Here is a 20,179-nt window from a genome sequence, read left to right on the forward strand (position 1 = left end):
TATCCGGACCAATCAACAGCTTAAGTTTAATCACCAGACCTTGCTCTCTTAACGGAAATGCGGCCGGGGAGAATGATCATGTGGTGAAAGGCCGACGTATGACTGGCCTAACTGTCCTGTAGCTTCAACCTCCCTGTCAGCTTAGCTTTGGGCGGAGTATAGCATTCGCTTCTTGCGTCCACTGCGAACGCGCTTTGAGTCTCATGTTTTCAGGCCCTCACTTACAGCATTGTGCTTTACTCGTCACGAGACAAAAGATGGCACAAATATAACTCTGAGCTTAAAATCATCTATGAAGCAGCATCATAATAAAATAACAAAACTCTTACATCTACTCACTTGAAAGAAATTACAATACAGCCCGAGATGCCTGTAATCTGATGGAGGCTTATCACGGAGAAGGCACCATGTAACAAAAATTTCAGTTGCACCACCAAAGATGTCTAGGCTGTCAAAATTAATCATGCAGTACCATACTGGGGCATGTCACGTGCCATTCATTGGTTCGGCACGTAAACACTTATGGTCATCTTTCACAAATTGGAAAGACTTGTATGGCAACGACGCTTTACTAAGACCCCAAGAATGCGGCGCTACAACCAAATTCTGAAGCACGGCGACCTTTGCGGCTAGAGTGGGGCGCACCTGGAGTGTTTTGTCGTACCAGCGGTTTCCTCCATACTCTGCGTTCGGTCCCCCGACAAGCATGTACAGCGGGTTGTGTATTTCCCAGGGCTTCATCAGAGTCATGGGTTCATCCAGGCACAAAATCAGAATGCTTCGCTGAACCAGTTCCAGTCGGTCCTCGTTGCCTGTGAGCAAAGTCAGCCGAAGATGATATATCTGTACGTGATGCTACATGCTTGATCTTCAAGTCAAATATTTGCAAGTTACGTGCGCTATCTTTGCGGACATCGTAAAATCAGAGTGTCAGTATAATATAGATCTACTTTACGTTTTCTTTTATCCGTTAAGCTATACTAGACTTTTTTTCCAAGATGGTAATGAACAATCACCAGAACTTCGACAATTATGTTCAATTGTTTGGATCATCTGACTGTTTATGATATATGCGCGATTATGAATTTATATGAGTGGGCATGAATTTATGTTCTGTTATAAACTTATATGCTTTATTAAGCTTCATCGTATGGATAGAGTGGACAGCAGAAGATATTATTTTATTGCATTCAATAGGGTTTGTGGCTGGCTTTGAACATATTTTCTTTTCTTTTTAGAGCGCAGCTCTTAGGCGCCCGTTTCCGGCTTGAGCGGCGTCGCCGTCGGCGTAACCAAGGTCATCCCAAGGTCACGTGACCCCCAAGGTCACCCCAAGGTCACCTCAAGGTCACGTGACCCCAAGGTGACCCCCTGAAGGCCACGTGACCCCCAGGTCACGTGACCCCCAAGGTCACCCCAAGGTCACGCGACCCCCAGGTCACGTGACCCTTCCGAGGTCACGTGGTCTCCTCCCTAAGGTCACGTGACCCCCCGAGGTCACGTGGCCCCTCCAGGTCACGTGGTCCCCTTCAGGTCACGTGACTCCCTGAGGTCACGTGACCCCTCCCAAGGTCACCTCGAGGTCACGTGACCCCCAAGGTGACCCCCACGTGACACCCCAAGGTCACGTGACCCCCCAGCTAGTCACGCCTCCCCGAAGTCCAATAAAATGCTTAGATGGGCCAGTTGGTACATCGTGGGAAAATAAGCGCCAAAAAAACACGGACAAAGAGTAGATTGACAACGACACAGGGCGCACTCTCAACTGAATTTATTAGGAAAAAAAACACAAACTTATAAACCAATGGGAGCACACTATCAGACACCACACGTCACGTTAGTCTCCGCCCAGACCACGTTTCAAATATTCAAACTCATTCGTAGACAGAGCCAATGATGTATCGCTAATGCATTTTTTTACCCCCTCTCCTAATCTCAAATGCCTCGTGAAGCTCGCGTGACACTTTGTTTCTGTACCTCGCCAATATTTTAGTGCTGTCACATGATGGGTCGCAAGTGCATCTTTTGCAATGTACAGCCAAATGCCCTGACGGTGTAGTTCTAGTTGAAGCGGCGTGCTCGTGGACCCGATCATTAATACACCTTCCAGTCTGCCCTACATAGCTTAAACCACACGTCATTGGTATTTCATAAACGACGGCGGTTGCGCAATCAGTGTACTTATTCCTGTGCTTGGTATGGCACGGGTCAGTTATCGGTTGTGGATCATTAATTCTCCTGCATAATCGCGACATTTTGTTGGGCGCTGAAAATACGACCGGGACATCATAGCGCCCAGCCACCTTCTTAAGGTTATGGGAGACACCGTGCATATATGGTATCACCACAGGCCGTACGTTGCTCTTTTCGCGCGGTGGTTTCTGCGTTCCCTTGAACTTCTTTATCAAGCTCCCAGCCACTTCGACCAATGAGCTCATTGGGAAACCCCCTTTTTGCAGACGATCTACTTGTCTGACAAAGCTATCGTGGGCGCTATGCAGGCAAGACTTTCTGAGAGACGCCTCCATACACGAGCTCGCGATTCCTCTCTTCACTAGCTTGGAGTGGCAGGAATTGAAGGGAAGGACCCCCTTCTTAGATCTAGGGGAGTACTCCCAACAAATGTGCTCACCTAGAAAACTTAGCTTGAGGTCAAGAAATTGTATAATTCCGTCTTTAGGAGTCTCGTGCGTAAATGACAATCCGCGGCAGCAAGACTTGAACACCTTTAGCGTCTCTGAAACTTCACAGCTAGAGAGATCGGGATTGCGTCCCAGGATGAGAAAATCATCCTGTATTTGCCATCACTCATATCAGAGCTATCCGCTATCGCCTTTCCGCACTTACTTAAAAAGATATTGCACAAAACCGGCGCGACACTGGCACCGATGCAAATTCCCTTCTTTTGTAAATAAACACCTCCCTCAAACGTCACAAACGTGTTCTTTAAATAAAAAGACAGGAGCTCAAGGAAAGCCTCAACATTGACACCACAAGAGCTCTGAAAAGCCGCAACCCCACTCAGGTCGATGCAGTCTCTTACCGCAAGGAAGAGGGGCTCATAAGGGATGGAATAAAACAAATCCTGGACATCTACGGAAAAGCCACTGCGCATGCCATGGTGAGCGTTGCTCAAAAATTCAATGACGCACTCAGAGTTCCTTGCGGCAAACGGGTCGTCCAGTTTTAACCCAGACAAATGATTGCGCAAATAGTCCCTTATCTGCGACTGCCACGTGCCTCTCTCTGTCACTATCGCCCTGAAAGGGCACTCAGGTTTATGAGTCTTAGCGGTGAAAAATATGTCCAAAATCAATTTCTTGCTGGCTTTCACATTTTTCAGAACGGTGGGCAGCTCCAAGGAACGGCACAAGTCCAGCGCGCGGTCCCTCACCTTCGTTAGGGCACCAGGATTCACCAGCATGAAGTTCCTGTCGATGGCCTGTCTCGTCCTGGTACTATACAGGGCAAGGGGGGCAACCACAAAGCCTCCCTCCTTGTCAGCTGCAAGCAGCTTCAAATCGTGACTCAGGAAGTGGTCGATGATATGGCCGAACTTGAAGCCCCTTGGGGAGATTCCGGAAGTGCGCTGTAGTACGTCTACGCCGTCCGCCACGCATCGATCTTTGTCTTCGGGTTTGGCCTTTTCACCTATCCATCTCACCAGTGATAGCTTTTCCACTGGGCGTAGCCCTGGCTCATGGCAAAACTTCGGTCCGTGGTCTAGAGCTGACTTGATGTCCGGTGGAAGCCTCGCATCACCTAACAAGGTGACTTCTGCTTGCCCTCCTGACGGGGCAGCTGGGCGCTCCGTACGTTTCCTCTTTACCAGCAGCGGTCTTGCTTGTTCCCAGAAGAACTCCGTGTATTGGGCGGCGGTCCGGAGGTGCGTTCTGTATGCGCTCTCCGCTGAAGCCTCTCCAACTCCGCCTGCGTGACACCGGATCCTCAGGCAGTCCCTGTAGCGTTCCACTTGTTTCCACGTCTCGGAACGGAGAATTCTGCACATTCTTTTGACGTGACCAGTTGACGGCTGGGTTCCATTGAAGAGGGACGTTATTTCGCTCGGGCAGGTGCCTCGACGAATGGCATACGAATACTGCCTGGCTCGGCAGCATGACGTAGCGATGAGGTTAATAAGGGTGTGGACCGAATGATGGGTGGAAGGGGAACATTGAACAGAGCACGTTGTAAGAGAAATGAACTGCAATAAAATGCTTAGATGGGCCAGTTGGTACATCGTGGGAAAATAAGCGCCAAAAAAACACGGACAAAGAGTAGATTGACAACGACACAGGGCGCACTCTCAACTGAATTTATTAGGAAAAAAAAACACAAACTTATATACCAATGGGAGCACACTATCAGACACCACACGTCACGTTAGTCTCCGCCCAGACCACGTTTCAAATATTCAAACTCATTCGTAGACAGAGCCAATGATGTATCGCTAATGCATTTTTTACCCCTTCTCCTAATCTCAAATGCCTCGTGAAGCTCGCGTGACACTTTGTTTCTGTACCTCGCCAATATTTTAGTGCTGTCACATGATGGGTCGCAAGTGCATCTTTTGCAATGTACAGCCAAATGCCCTGACGGTGTAGTTCTAGTTGAAGCGGCGTGCTCGCGGACCCGATCATTAATACACCTTCCAGTCTGCCCTACATAGCTTAAACCACACGTCATTGGTATTTCATAAACGACGGCGGTTGCGCAATCAGTGTACTTATTCCTGTGCTTGGTATGGCACGGGTCAGTTATCGGTTGTGGATCATTAATTCTTCTGCATAATCGCGACATTTTGTTGGGCGCTGAAAATACGACCGGGACATCATAGCGCCCAGCCACCTTCTTAAGGTTATGGGAGACACCGTGCATATATGGTATCACCACAGGCCGTACGTTGCTCTTTTCGCGCGGTGGTTTCTGCGTCCCCTTGAACTTCTTTATCAAGCTCCCAGCCACTTCGACCAATGAGCTCATTGGGAAACCCCCTTTTTGCAGACGATCTACTTGTCTGACAAAGCTATCGTGGGCGCTATGCAGGCAAGACTTTCTGAGAGACGCCTCCATACACGAGCTCGCGATGCCTCTCTTCACTAGCTTGGAGTGGCAGGAATTGAAGGGAAGGACCCCCTTCTTAGATCTAGGGGAGTACTCCCAACAAATGTGCTCACCTAGAAAACTTAGCTTGAGGTCAAGAAATTGTATAATTCCGTCTTTAGGAGTCTCGTGCGTAAATGACAATCCGCGGCAGCAAGACTTGAACACCTTTAGCGTCTCTGAAACTTCACAGCTAGAGAGATCGGGATTGCGTCCCAGGATCTCCCCGAAGTCACGTGACACCCCCCCCCCCCCAAGGTCACGTGACCCCCCCCCCCCCCCCCCCCGAGCATATTAAAGAATGAGGGAAGGAGGAGGAGAAGGAGGAGGGGTCTCCCCTTCCCTCAGTACCCTTCACTCCTTCTCCTCAAGAGCTGCGCTCCAATTCGGCGTTACAGGGAGTTGTAAACGGCTTCCACTTTTTTGTTGTATCGATATTTATATTACGTTTAGTATTTTTATAATTAATTACTCTTGCTTTTCCACATGCTCAACAAATTTAACCGCAAGCCACAGAATGCAACGGAACAGGGCATTTTGTGTACATTTAATCTATTCGTAAGATCAAGGTAAATACAACCCTAAGTCCGCACTCCTGCTTGTAAATCCAAAATTATAGATTAAAGATTTCTGGATAAATATATGATTAGGAATATGGTCATAGGAATGACTGAACGTAGAGTGCTTAGACGCTCGTTTGGGGGTGGGGGGGGGGGGGGGGGAGGGGTTTGTTCAAAGGTAGCTCTTATTCATAGCGAGGGAGAGTTGTCAGACGAGCGCCATCTTTGGAGTCTGATGTAACTTATAAGAAACTGAGAATCTCCTTTTTGTTACTAACTTTAAATAGTGCACACGCTACTTCGGAGCAAGCCGTTTTGAGGAGAACCTGGTGATGCTCCTATCTGAACAAAATTTGAGTGTCACATAGATGCGAAACAATAAACAGGCCTTTAAGCGATAGTCACGCAAAAATGGTGATGAACTAGATAGGGTATTGAGATAGATGTAGAGTGATAGGAGTGAATGGCAGAGCACTCACACACATAAAAGTGAAAAATGAAAAAAAAAAAGTATGGTGAAATCCGGGAAAATAGGAGCATTACGGTATGACCCGAGGTTACGATGAAAAAAAAAATGTTGAAACGACAGCATTAGTTCTGTTTTATGTGACAATAATCATTGGTGAAGGAAGATGAGAACGAGAAGGCACATTTTTGAGAATATGAGATCCGCCGAGAGACAATCCCACGCATCAAGTCTTTTGTTTTTTTATGTTTCTTAGAGCGTTTTTCTTTACAAACTTGGATTGAGCACCGTTATTAATAAATTCAAAAATATACAAGAGTAAGACGAAGATGTCCTGTCCGTCCTCTTCGTCCGACTCTTTCGTATATTTTTGAATTTCTTTACAATTCTTTTGATTTTAATCACGCCTCATAATGTCCCGTTTCACCTGTTTCTTTTTTCTTTCTATTCCGAGTATGCAGCCAAAACACCCTTACCCTGACTCAGGTTTCTAGTTTTGAAACTCCATTGTATTTTTTGTTTAACTACGTATTACCCCCGCTAGACAGATATCTCAAAGGAATTTAGTATTTAAGATCTATTGGCATATGTTGTAAATGTGTTTTCATCACTCCAGACAAGATTAAAAATGACATTCACGCCAAACAGCATTAACGTTCAACATAGCTTGGGAAGCTCTTTTAGTCGGTGAGATGGCTCCCGTTTCGAGCGTCTGAGCACTGAACGTAGCATCTAAGAATAAAAAAGTTCGTCTTTAAACATAGTTTTGTTTTACCCATATACATAATATTATAGAGCGAGTGCAAAAAAGGCGATGATGACAAAGACAGATCGGCAGAAGCAGGTGAACTTTTTGCCGCAATGTCGAAATCAAGCGGAGGCTTGATCTCAAACTGGATGACCTATAAAGCTGAGACGCTGACACTTGGGCGCTCCCTGTTAGTTCTGAGGAGATGTGGACGCTGACATGCTACCTTTTATGTACCACCTCCGACCTCCAAAGAATGAGCCACACGCGATGGTTCAGAACCATTGGGTGTGCAACGCAATGGCTTTCCTAAACCGTAATAAAAAATGATCATCACAAGGGGTAAAGCTCGACAGTTCGTTGTCATAAAGAAGTTCTGAGCAATTGATTAAAATATTGAATCTGCATCACGGGAGAAGGTGTGATGTAACAACTTTAGACATCAAGGACTTATACTACTCTATGGATAAGTCGAAGCTGTTAATGAGAAGAAAATGGTGCGATGATAATCTTGTGAAGCTTCAGTCTGCCTCTGGGATTGATATAAAGAGTTTATTGAGAATTCTAGAGGTTTATTTAGAGACCACTGTTATAGACTTTGAAGGTTCTCTTTTTATTCCAAAAGAGGGAGTGTTATCGGATCGTTAATAGCGCCAGTGTCGTTCGAGATTTTTTTTTTAACAAGATGTATGTTTACGTTGACACGGTTGTGCGGTCCTTGCCGAGTGGAGCTGTCGTTGTCAGTGGCTATGTAGACGATATTTTGACTTCTGCTTTCTAGGAAGGGGCGGTTAAGAAGTGTATGGTAGAAAAGTGCCAGGATTTGACGTTCGCGGAGGAAAGTACACTTCAGGGCAAAATTCAGTACTTAGACCTCCTGTTGCACACGGAAATGGGCGTGTGCTGGAGGTACGGCAAGAAATGGGCAAAGCCTTTGCTGGCAGCTGACAGCTTTCACTCGTAAGTAGTTAAGAGGGGTGTATTTACGTCTGTGATGAATAATGCCTGTAAAAAGTCCTGCACTCATTGGGTTGGAGGGACAGTTGAGTTGCAAAGGTTGCGCCTTTTGGAAGCGGGCCAGCGCCAGGAAGTAATTGTCATAGTTGTGCTCAAGATGTTACGGAAGGTTTAGCTAGTCTTCTGTGGAAAAACCGGTTGTGAAGAATGTTGTTTGTGTGCCTTACTACCATGGAATCTCTCATAACTTTAAATCAGAGGCAAAGAGGTTCGGTGTAAGTTTAGTTTTTAAAGCTCAGCACAAATTAGAATGGTTAACTACCGTTTTGGGTGGTCCTCAGGGTGCCAAAAAAAAAAAAAAAAACACACACAAACCCAGATGTAACTTGTCAGATAGGAGTCGTGTACGACATTCCGTTGAGGTGTAGGCTGTCTTATGTCGGGAAAACTGGTTGTTTAAATGAAAGGTTCTTGAAATAAAATGGCATTAAAAGATAAGGCTCAGTAGTCGAAAATCGCTAAACACGTTGTGGACTGTAATGACTGTCAACCCAAGAAAGGGGGGGGGGGGGGACCCAGGTTTTGCATAAAGAAAACGAAAATGATAGGAGAGTTCTGAGGAAGACCATGCGTATTTTGACCTTTGTCAACTGTGTCAGCCCACCGTCCTTGGCATTGGATAGTGGTATAAAGCGCTTTTTGTGTCTTTAAGGTCTTGTTTTGTAGGTTTTCCAAGAATAGTGAGGGTTGTGCTTAAGGTGCCTATTATCGCATATGGGGAGTCTCCAAACGAGGTCGTCAAGGTGGGTGGTTGGTGTGGAAGGGGGGGGGGGGGGTGCAGCATGAGTCATTCGGACCTGTATAACCTAGTGGAGAGGAGGTGTTCCTTTCTTGGGGGGAGGGTCTTGACGTATATATAAGAGTGTTCGTTGCTCGGATAAACTAGAAGCTGCGTTTGAGAGTTGTTGTTTTGTCCCTTTTTTATCGTTCCGTTTTTCCAGTTACTATGGAACTTCTTCACCAGCTCGCCTGTGTTTTTACCCTTTCTTTGACAATTATTACCTCAAAAACTGTTTTACTATTGCGGCCGTTAAATCATACTTTTGTTTGTCTTGTCTCCAATTTTTGCACCTCCATTATGGTGGAGTGAGAATTTGCATCCCCTAAACGCCAATTGGAATGCTCCAAAGCAAGAGAAGTGTAGAGAAAAGTTACCAATCCCGAAGGCAATCGGTTTAACTTTACCATAGAATTTACGGATACAACAGAATAGTATTTGAGTCATTATTAAGGCTCTTTTTCTGACGATTAAATGTATGTAAGAGTCACAATTCCGCTGTCTTTTTTCTTACTGAATGTGCATGCCTTTCATAACGCATGTAGCGGCTCCCAGCGAAGCGCGAAAGAAGAGAAAGAAGTGCCCGCGCGATCACGGCCTCTCTCGGCGCTCGAGACAGCACAGACATCGAGGAACAACGGCACCCGCAAGGTCGGCTCGTCACGTCTCAGATTTAACCTTATGTAAATAGTGTAAATAAATTAGTTGAAGCTCAGTACGCTTCAAATTGGTGACCCGAAACCTCAGCAACAGCGACCTCAGCCCTGACCCGGCCCTCAGCAACAACGGTAATGTCTCCGCCAGCTACCGAATCCACATCCACCGGCGACCAGATTTCCCCTCCAAGCATTGGCCACGGTCAAGCTACCTGAGTTTTGGACCACGGACTCGGAACTCTGGTTCATCACTATCGAGTCCATCTTCCGAAAAAACCGTATCACAACGCAACTGTCACAATACGACTACGTTGTTGCTGCCCTCCCGCAGTCCATCGCTAGCATCGTCCGGGACGTACTCCGAGCGCCTCCAGCAGACAATCCATACGAAAAATTGAAAATAGAGTTAACTCGGAGGACTACAGAATCTGAGCAACGACGCATCCAGCAGCTCCTCACCACAGAGGAGCTAGGCGACAGAAAACCTTCCGATCTCCTCCGCAGAATGCATCAACTTCTGGGAGACCGCGCCGAATCACTCGACGCATCCATCTTCAAGGAACTATTCCTTCAGCGACTTCCCCAACAAGTTCGCATGATCCTGTCCACATTATCGGAGCCCTTGGAAACACTCGCCCAGATGGCAGATAAAATCATGGATGTTTCCGCGCTCGGGATCTCCGCAGTTAGCCAAAAACCACCAGCAGCTGGCCAGTCATCAGGAGCTCAATCCTTGGAGGAGAAGTTTTCTCAACTCCTCCAATCAAACAAGAGACTCTCACAGCAAGTTGACCAGCTAGCGAAGAATTTGCGAGACCTACGTGCCCGTCCTTCACGACCATCCTCTCCACACACATCTCGGGGACGTCGACCCAGCGCAACCCGTGATGATACCAACAGGTGGTGCTGGTACCACCGATTATTTGGAGACGACGCCCGAAAATGCACCCAACCATGCGCATTTCCGGAAAACACCTCGCCCACTCACTGAAGACGGCCAGTGCAGCGGGAAGCACAATCAGCCGTTTGATCCACGTGACTGATCGCCAGACAAAGATCCAATACCTGGTGGACACCGGCGCTGAAGTCAGTATCATTCCTCCTACGCTGGAGGATCATCGGCACCGACAACAAACCCAACCACTCCAGGCGGTAAATGGATCGGCGATAAAAACGTATGGACAGAGATCCCTAACCCTCGATCTGGGACTCCGGCGCGTGTTCCGCTGGATATTTCTGGTGGCAGACGTGCATTTCGCAATCATTGGGGCAGACTTCCTCCGAAATTTTGCCCTCATCGTGGATGTCAAGCGCCGTCTTCTCCTTGACTCTACAACACACCTCAGTATCCGAGGCGTTCTATCAAAGGCACTATCGTTAAATTCTACTTTACAACCCATCAAAATGGCTGCTCCATGGAAAAACCTTTTAGAGGAATTCCCAACGCTAACGCAGCCATGCAACACTGAGGCATCAGTCAAACACAACATCACACATTGCATCGACACCAAAGGCTCTCCAGTCTTCTTCAAGCCACGCCGCCTCACCCCGGACCGGCTAAAAATCACTAAAAATGAATTCGAACACATGCTAGAACTCGGATTCATTCGTCCATCGTCCAGCGTGTGGTCTAGCGCCCTGCACATGGCACCAAAAAAATCTGGTGACTGGCGACCATGCGGGGATTATAGAGCCCTCAACAAAATCACGGTGCCGGATCGGTACCCAATACCCCACATCCAAGATTTTGCTGGGGCACTACACGGATCGACTATCGTCACAAAAATAGACCTTGTAAAGGCATATCACCAAATACCGGTCGAACCATCTGACATCCATAAAACTGCAATCACGACACCATTTGGCATGTTTGAGTACATTCGGATGCCATTTGGTCTCAGGAATGCAGCACAAACCTTCCAACGGTTCATGGATCAAGTTCTTCGTGGATTAAACTTCTGTTTAGCCTACATCGATGACGTCCTCGTCTTCAGCAAAACACGTGAAGAACATGAGGACCACCTCCGACAGCTCTTCTCTCGTCTCCACAACTACGGTGTCGTCCTCAATGCGGCCAAATGCAACTTTGGCGTCGCCGAATTGGATTTTTTGAGACATCATGTGGGCAAGTTCGGCATCCGTCCCCTGCTGGAGAAGGTGAACATCATTCAACAGTTTCCCCAACCACAAACAACAAAGAAACTACGTGAGTTTTTAGGGCTCATAAACTTTTATCGACGATTCCTTCCAAACTGCTCTAGAACTCTCCAGCCACTCAACCGTTTTCTCACTGGAGATCCCAAGCAATCCATCCCACTCGAGTGGAACGAACCTGCACTCAACGCCTTCGAGACAATCAAGAAACAACTTGCCGAAGTCACAACATTGGCCCATCAGAAACCTAACGCACCACTCTCCCTTGTGACCGACGCCTCCGATGGAGCAGTTGGTGCCGTACTCCAACAGTTTACCGACTCCGGGTGGCAACCACTTTCCTTTTTCTCAAAGCAAATGACACCCACCGAAACCCGGTATAGTACATTCGGGCGTGAACTTCTAGCAATCTACCTGGGCGTTAAACACTTCCGCCATTTTCTGGAAGGACGTCAATTTGTTATCCTGACAGATCACAAACCCCTAACATATGCCCTAACATCAAACAGCTCCTCTTACACAGCAAGGGAAGTCCGACAGATGGCTTACATCTCGGAATACACTAGCGACATCCGTTTCATCAACGGCAAAGAATACACCGTCGCAGACGCGCTATCCCGGATCGGTGTCAACACCTGTACAACTGACCAGACAGCTATCAATTTCCAGGAATTGGCCGCCGCGCAACAGCTCGACGAAGAACTTCAGCACCTTCGCTCTTCGTCAACAGCACTGGTCCTCGAAGACATTGCAATTCCTGAATGCAACAAAACACTTCTCTGCGACACTTCTACTGGCCATCCTCGACCTTACGTGCCGACACCGTTTCGACGAGTCGTCTTTGACACCGTTCACTCACTCTCCCACCCAGGGATACGGGCGTCACAAAGCCTCATCTCAGCTCGATTCGTTTGGCCAAGGATGAAGTCAGACATTAGAAACTTCGCACGGGCATGCCAACAGTGCCAGCGAGCCAAAATCCATCGCCACACAGTGACACCGGTAGGCACATTTCAACTTCCCGGCGCCCGATTCAACAATGTACACCTAGATATCGTGGGACCGCTGCCACCGTCTCACGACTATCGTTACCTGCTGACGTGCGTGGACAGGTTCACTCGCTGGCCAGAGGCAATGCCTATGAAAGACATGACCGCGGAGACTGTCGCCCACACATTTATTACTATGTGGACCAGCCGTTTTGGTGTGCCGGCGACAATAACAACCGATAGAGGCAGACAGTTCGAAAGTCTTCTCTTCCATAAACTGTCAACTCTTCTCGGTGCACACCACATCCGAACAACAGCATACCATCCCTCCTCCAACGGGCTCGTGGAAAGGTTTCACCGACAGATGAAAGCGGCACTCAGAGCGCACTCGTCAATAAACCCATGGACCGAAGTCCTACCAATGGTGCTGCTGGGCATCCGCACTGCCGTGCGAGACGAACTTAAGTGCTCCTCCGCCGAAATGGTCTACGGCACTACCCTCCGACTACCCGGTGAATTTTTTCAGACAACTGAAAAGAGCAGTGACATTGACTGCGAGAACTACGCCAGCCGATTACGCTCGGTTCTCCAAAACATCCAACCAATCCAAACCAGGACTCAGTCACGCAAGGTCTTCATAAGTCCCAACCTTCACCACTGCAGTCACGTGTTCGTGCGAAACGACACGGTGCGACGTCCACTACAGTGTTCCTATGACGGACCCTATGCAGTGCTGCAACGAACTGACAAAACATTCACGCTTTCAGTCAACGGCCGAGCAGAAGTAATTTCAATTGACCGCATTAAGCCTGCACATCTCACAAACAATGAGCTACAAGAAATTGATGCAACTTCGTTCACAAGCACATCGCACACATCGCTCGCATTACACACAACCTCGCTAGGGGGGGAACCATGTAGCGGCTCCCAGCGAAGCGCGAAAGAAGAGAAAGAAGTGCCCGCGCGATCACGGCCTCTCTCGTCGCTCGAGACAGCGCAGACATCGAGGAACAACGGCACCCGCAAGATCGGCTCGTCACGTCTCAGATTTAACCTTATGTAAATAGTGTAAATAAATTAGTTGAAGCTCAGTACGCTTCACGCATGTATTCTCCGCTGATATTCATTAAGATTGTCCCAGATGAGATTCTGAAAGGGCACATAAAATAAGAGATGGGATTTGACTTCGGTCCTCTCGCTTTTTACCAGATGGAGTGTAAATTAAAGCCAGAGCGTTAAGTTAATAATACTTTATCTTCGTTCCAGTCACGTGCTAGCGCCGTCCTGTAAAAACGCAACGTGCCACGATAAATCGGTGCTACCATCCGGGTGGCGCAGGTATTCATTCCACATGCGCACGTTAGTGACACCTATTAAATGCCTACCTCCTCTTTCATCATGTCTGTTCACGAGATTCTTGCACATGTCATAGACATGTGTGTTTTTTACATGTGTTCTTCAGATCCACCCCTCGTCCGCTCACCATGCGATACAACCCCCATAACTCAGTTCACCATTGCTTCTCTTCTGTTTCCGGTATCCAGGAGCTCTGAATTTCTCCAAACACGCTCGATATAAATTTCTCTCACCGAAAGTCTTATGGTTACGCCCGAAAGAAATGAAAACAATACCGCGTGTTTTCATCGGATTTTCGTGGAATGAAATGTGCTCACGACGTGGCAATCCTACACTCTAAAGAAAGCCGTGCGTCCACTTTCCCGCACAACGCTCGGAGAGCCAATCATTGCAACTTACGGAGGCAGTTCAGCGAATGATGATGCCGAAACATATATAGTTAGACGAAAAAACACAGTCTGAGTTGTGACATTAAGCAATGCAAAACGTCACGCTTGCATTGCTGAATGTCACAACTCAGACTACGTTTTTTGGTCTAAGCATATGTTTCAGCATCATCATTCGCTAAGCTGCCTCCGTAAGTTGCGATGATTAGCTCTCCGAGTGTTGTGCGAGAAAGTAGACGCACGTTTTTTTTTTTGTTTTTTTTTAGAGTGTATTTTTTTGTTCTGTGGAACTTCATGAACCTCTAGAGCTACTATGATAAGCTACGCTTCACAGTAATGACACTGCACCCATATCGTTCCGTAGAATGAAGGCTGATATCTGCTTCCAGTTTGTGCCGACGTGCGAGACGGAAAATGCAAGTAAGTAAAGCTTTTCGTCGTCCTTTTCGGCTAAGGCAGTTCACAGGAAAACAAAACGATATCGTGCTGAACTCTTAAAGGCCGTATCTGCCACTTAGAAGTCGCATTCCAGAACCATAACCGGCACAAACGACACCCGTGCGTCAACAAGTACCAAAATGGCAGAGCTCACAAGCCGCCGTCCCGTAAAGAAATATCCCCTGACGCGAACGGACGAATGACCGTCGTGGCGGCGTGAGAGAAGAGGAGAAAGAGTGCCGATAATTTAAGTATACAGCTTTCCATCAGGGTAGAAAAAAATATTCTTGACAAAAGATCATGAAATTGGATTTTCTTGATTTAAATCAGATTGATTTGATTTAAATAAGATTAGTTTGATTCAAATCACTGTGGTCAGAGACAAAGTGATTCTTTATCACTGTATGTATTTTTTAACATGGAAGAGTAATTGATCAATGCGCCCGATTGCCAAAGACAATGTGGGATAATTATTAAAAACTACAGTTCAATCGTCAATTTGTTATTGATGTAAATCCCGCCACACTAGAAAAAAATGCAGCTTGAACTCTTTTAGTTTCGAAAAGGCTTCATTTGCATTTTTCGAGTTCCAATTTTCTTGCAATATGACATTATTTTTTACCTATTAGTTTTTTCCTTTCGCTTCTCATATCTATTGCGATTAGCCATACTGCGTAACTGACGAACGTAGTGAAAGGTAGAAAGAAAGCTCGACCAACATTCCGATTTACACCTAAGAACATCGCTTTTTTAGTCATGTTAAACCTGCTGTAGATATTTCTTGGCTTAGGATTATTTGATTTAAATGGTATCTGGACATCTCGGTGTAGGGCGTCTCGGTGCGGTCTTTTCGGTGCACGGACTTTTCGGCTCACGCAAATTTCGGTGTACGGACTTATGATGTGGGACGTTTCGGTGCGCGGACGTTTCGGTGCACGGACATTTCGGTGCACGGTCAATCAAAATCGCGTTTTTTTTCTAAATGTAATAAGCAATATTTTAGCTGGAAGTGATTTTTTTAGCACTTTATAATTTTGTAAACTTCGTCATCCATTTAAGATCACTTACTGATATACGACTTAAGTAACTTTGTTAGGCGCAGCACCATCCTGCGGGAGGACTGGATACGCTGGACATTATGATCGTCTGCCGGTGTCTCTTCCAACGTACGCACTAGACGCATCACATCGCGTTTACGCGTTGGGTCGATACAGGCGTTCTCGGCGCCTTCTGTACCACAGCTCTGGTGTGGGCGTTATTATTGGTAATCTGTGTAGGAAAGGCCTCAAGCGCAAGAAGTTTGAGAATGCTGAAAATTTCGGGAGATATGTGATGCGTCTAGTGCGTACGTTGAAAAAGAGACACCGACAAACGAACCATAACGTCTCCAATCCTCATGCAGGATGGTACTGCGCCTACCAAAGTCGCTTAGGTCGTATATAAGGAAGTGACCGTAAATGAATGACCAAGTTTAGTAAATTATAAAGTGAAAAAAAATAAATGTCCAGCTAAAATAGTGCTTTTACGTTAAAACATTGCGATTTTGATTGGCTATGCACCGAAATGTCCGTGCACCGAAACGTCCGTGCACCGAAACGTCCGTGCACCGAAACGTCCGTGCACCGAAAAGTCCGTGCACCGAAACGTCCGTGCACCGAAAAGTCCGTGCACCGAAAAGTCCGTGCACCGAAAAGTCCGTGCACCGAAAAGTCCGTGCACCAAAAAGTAAGAGACCCGATTTAAATATAACGCGAATGCACATTAAAAAAATCAAAAGATACACAAACTGTCAACCAAAACAGTTCGGGGATTATTCGTGCCGAGTTTGATTTAAATAATCATTTGGAAAAAGGTGCGAATTAAATCGTAATTTAAACCATGATTTAAATCATCCTGATTTTGCTTCTTCCCCCCACCCCGCTTTCCATATTCACGGATAGTACGAGAACGGCAGATATGTCTTCCAGTGGTCCCGCCTCCAGCGCGAGCTTCCTTCGAAGCCACTCCAGCGTATCGTGAGCTTGGGCATAGCCTCCTCTAGACTCACAATGGCTGGCAGTTTGACGACGGAGCCATGGAGTGCCCGGTCGCGTATTTGGAGCGCGAGGATCTTGTAGCACAGAGCATCAAAGAGCTATTTCTCGGGGAACCTGGACGTCAGCGGAAAGCTTTAGTAGTGGCGAGGACCCGAAACACACTTTCGGGTCCTCGCGTCTCGCCGCAGCGTCTTGCGGCAGCGGCAAGACGCTGCGTTTCGGCGTCTCGCCGCCCCGTGGTGCCAGTCACGTGGCTCTCCTCTCATCCGTTGTCTGCCGCTCTACCTTTTTCCTTTCGGCGGCCGCTTCTCGGGCGATCTGCCAGGCTTTGTCACTATATAGGAGGCTATGGCTTGGGGCGTACACGCGCAGCCCGAGCACGCTGGAAGGCAACGAGCAGCGAGCTGGAGGCCGGGCTTTCGAGAGAGAGACGCCGCGCCGATCTCGCCCTGGCAGTGACGCTAGCGTGTCTAGAAAACCCGGTGTTCACATTCCAGGCCTGTGGATCTCACCGATGGCGAGTCTCTCGTAGGCCTGTGCCCAGCTGTTCCTGTCGTTGGTGGTGAGGAATCCCAGAGGAGGGCCCACCGAGCGGGACCGCTCCATAACCTCGACGAGCTGCGGGTACAGTTCACGCTCCTTGAAGGGACGCCCGCCCTGCTTGCTGTACACGTTCACTTGAAACAGCTGCGTGACCGATGATCGCGTATGGCTAATTACTTTCAATCTGTCTTTGCTAGGGAGGGTGGAAAACATTGTAACCACCGCACTAACACCAGTGTCTTGGAACCGTTACACTTATAACTAAAGCGGGAATTCTCGAACTTGACACGAAAAAGTGAAGCGGTCCTGATACTATACCCAACGACTTTTTAAAGCAGTATGCAAAATGAATGAGTAAATATTTATACATAATTTTCTACGAGTCTCTTAGCACATCTCAGGTACCCATTGAATGGGAGAAATTCGAGGCTCTTCCCTTGCATAAAATAGGCGACATCACCAATCCTTCCAACTACAAGCCGATTTTCCTCACCTGTACTTGCTGCAAGCTACTAGAACATATTGTTATAAAGCGTTCATTAGCATCCTTTGACCAGCAGCACATTCTCTATTCTCAAGAGTATGACTTTCGGAGCGGCCTCTCGAAAGTCACTCAGCTTATTAAAACGTTGCACGACTTGGCTCTCGGTGTTAACAACCGAAAGCAAATTGGCCTATTACTACTCGATTTTTCAGAAACGATCCACCGCGTCTTACTCAGCAAATTAACTACTAAACTAAAGTATGCCATAGGGAAGGAACCCAAGCTGGATATAAACTAGTTGTCAAATCGTTCTCAATTCGTTCAATATGAGCCAAAGGTATCAGAGACCGTCAGAGTCATTTCCGAAGTCCCACAGGAGTCCGTCCTAGCCCCAGGTTTCTTCCTTCTCTTAATAAATGGCAAAGCTCACACCATTCCTGCCAATATTCGTCTATTCGCCAACTACTGTACAATCTACCGGGAAATAAACTCATTTGATGATCATATAGCTCTGCATAACGCACTTCAATTGATAAATGGCTGGTGATCTTACTGGCAGATGACTCTGAACGTTAACAAAACTGTTCGCACCTTTATAACATGGAAAATCTATTTCTGAATTTCAGTATAGCCTAAATAAACCAACATTTTTACTGAATAAACAGGGTAAATATTTGAGTCTAATGATCACCTCAGACTTACGCTGAACTGTCATGTCGCGTACGTGACAGCGCAGGCCTTCAAAATACTCATGGACTTGAAAATATCACTTAAACTAGCCACCACAGCCACGAAGCTCCAAGCTTGCACTAGTACAGTTAGGCCCACAATAGGCTACGCTAATATTGTTTGGTTCCGTTACACACAGGCCAAATTATCTAAACTGGATAAAATACAACATAGAGAAATTCAATTTATATACAATAAATACAGGGGTACGCCTGAAATTTATTACAGCCAAAAATAACCGCATATAAAGCACTAATGTTACCAACACTCGAATATGCAAGCCTAATCTGAGAGCCTTTCGCAAAAAAAAAAAAAAAAAAAAGAAAAGAAAAAAGAGAAAAGAAAACAGTTATAAACGTGAAAGCATTCAAAGTAAAGCGGTACCTTTCATTTTTAATCACTACATATCTACAGAGTCCGTCTCCCAACTGAAATCTGATGAAAACCTCCTTCTTATTAGCCCGAAAATAATGTTGAGCCAGATGAAATTATTGTTCAACTTGTATGGTCAATATGTTATAAAGTATTCACGAATATGTAACCTACGAAAACCCTGATTGGGCGACTAGAACCAAACACACCAAGTGCGTTTGCCCTTATCGCTCTAGCACAGACTAGTTTTAGAACTCTCTTTGTGTTAAATTCATTGATCACTGGAATTGCTTGTCAGCGAACGCTGTAGATAGTGCGAATGTTTCCGATTTTATAGATTAATTGTTATTGTATGTGTCATGGTACGCCAATATGTGTGATTGTAAGTGCCTTGAGGGTTCTATTATACTCAAAAACACTTGGCTAGTGCCGCACTTTAAGAAACAACCATGGCAATTAGAAATCAGACGTTGAGAGGTATAGTTTCCCGTCTTTTAAACCGTTTGACTAAATTAACTATATATCTTTTGAATTTATATTCAAATATATAATTTGTATATGAGAAAAAGCTCCGGAGAATGCTTGTTTGTGCCAGCAAATGTTGTAATATCCACTATAAAATTACAAAAGTGCGTCCCCTGGATAGTTGCACCTCTGTAGAAAGCGACGATGCATATACAGGGGTGTATCGCGGTCGAACAAACTACCCCGCATACGACCCCGTGAAAGAGGAGCACGCGACGGCGAGAGAGGATCACTTGCGCGGTTGTTGTGCATGACCACGATGTGGGACGGGGGGTCCGGGCCGTCCGCGTAGAAGAAGAGCTCGTCCCTCTGAGGCCTGGGCACGCGGTGCACGGCGAACATCCGGAAGTACATGCTCATGTCCAGTGCCATGTGGCCCGCCGTGTCCGGGGGAAGGGCCTGTCTGCGGCCATGTGCGTCGTAACTCGTTGGTAATAATGACGAATGACACCGAGACTTTCTGTAGTCTCTGACAATATAAGAAACGCGGGGCGTGGCCTATTATGATCCCGCTTCTTGCTTCATGAGACTCGATCTTTGGCGGCCATATTGACTGTAGCCCGCAATCGATTGAGCTGCGGAGCGGTAATTTGATGTACCTTAAGCCGTCAATGACTTTAATTATGGCGCTTGGAACGCGCCTCTGACTTGTGGGTTTATCGTCCTATCCCACCCATGTATCGAGAGTGATCCCCAAGTGGCAAAGAATGACGTCAGAAGAGCCTGGGTGTCATGGCGTCGGATGTCGCAATCGTGGCGGTTGGCCGTAGAAATGTCGGAGAAAAAAACACGAGCGAACGCGAGTGTCGTCGTCGTCGCGGCGTCCCAACTTCCGGCTG

General features: G+C 46.8%; 1 protein-coding gene across 1 annotated transcript in view; it reads right to left on the reverse strand.

Annotated features, from left to right (window-relative positions):
* The window catches only part of LOC8028719 (carnitine O-acetyltransferase-like), a 60,316-nt gene that overhangs the window by 16,802 nt on the left and 23,335 nt on the right, over window positions 1–20,179 (reverse strand). Inside the window, exons 5-8 of the mRNA XM_040498648.1 lie at window positions 19,578–19,743; window positions 17,200–17,374; window positions 5,134–5,139; window positions 646–812 (exon numbers count right to left, since the gene is read on the reverse strand). Of these exons, the coding sequence (XP_040354582.1) occupies window positions 646–812; window positions 5,134–5,139; window positions 17,200–17,374; window positions 19,578–19,743 (514 nt within the window). The remainder of the gene's footprint in view (window positions 1–645; window positions 813–5,133; window positions 5,140–17,199; window positions 17,375–19,577; window positions 19,744–20,179) is intronic.

This window comes from Ixodes scapularis, unplaced genomic scaffold (assembly GCF_016920785.2).
Source record: "Ixodes scapularis isolate PalLabHiFi unplaced genomic scaffold, ASM1692078v2 PGA_scaffold3__209_contigs__length_174095766, whole genome shotgun sequence".
NCBI lineage: Eukaryota > Metazoa > Arthropoda > Arachnida > Ixodida > Ixodidae > Ixodes > Ixodes scapularis.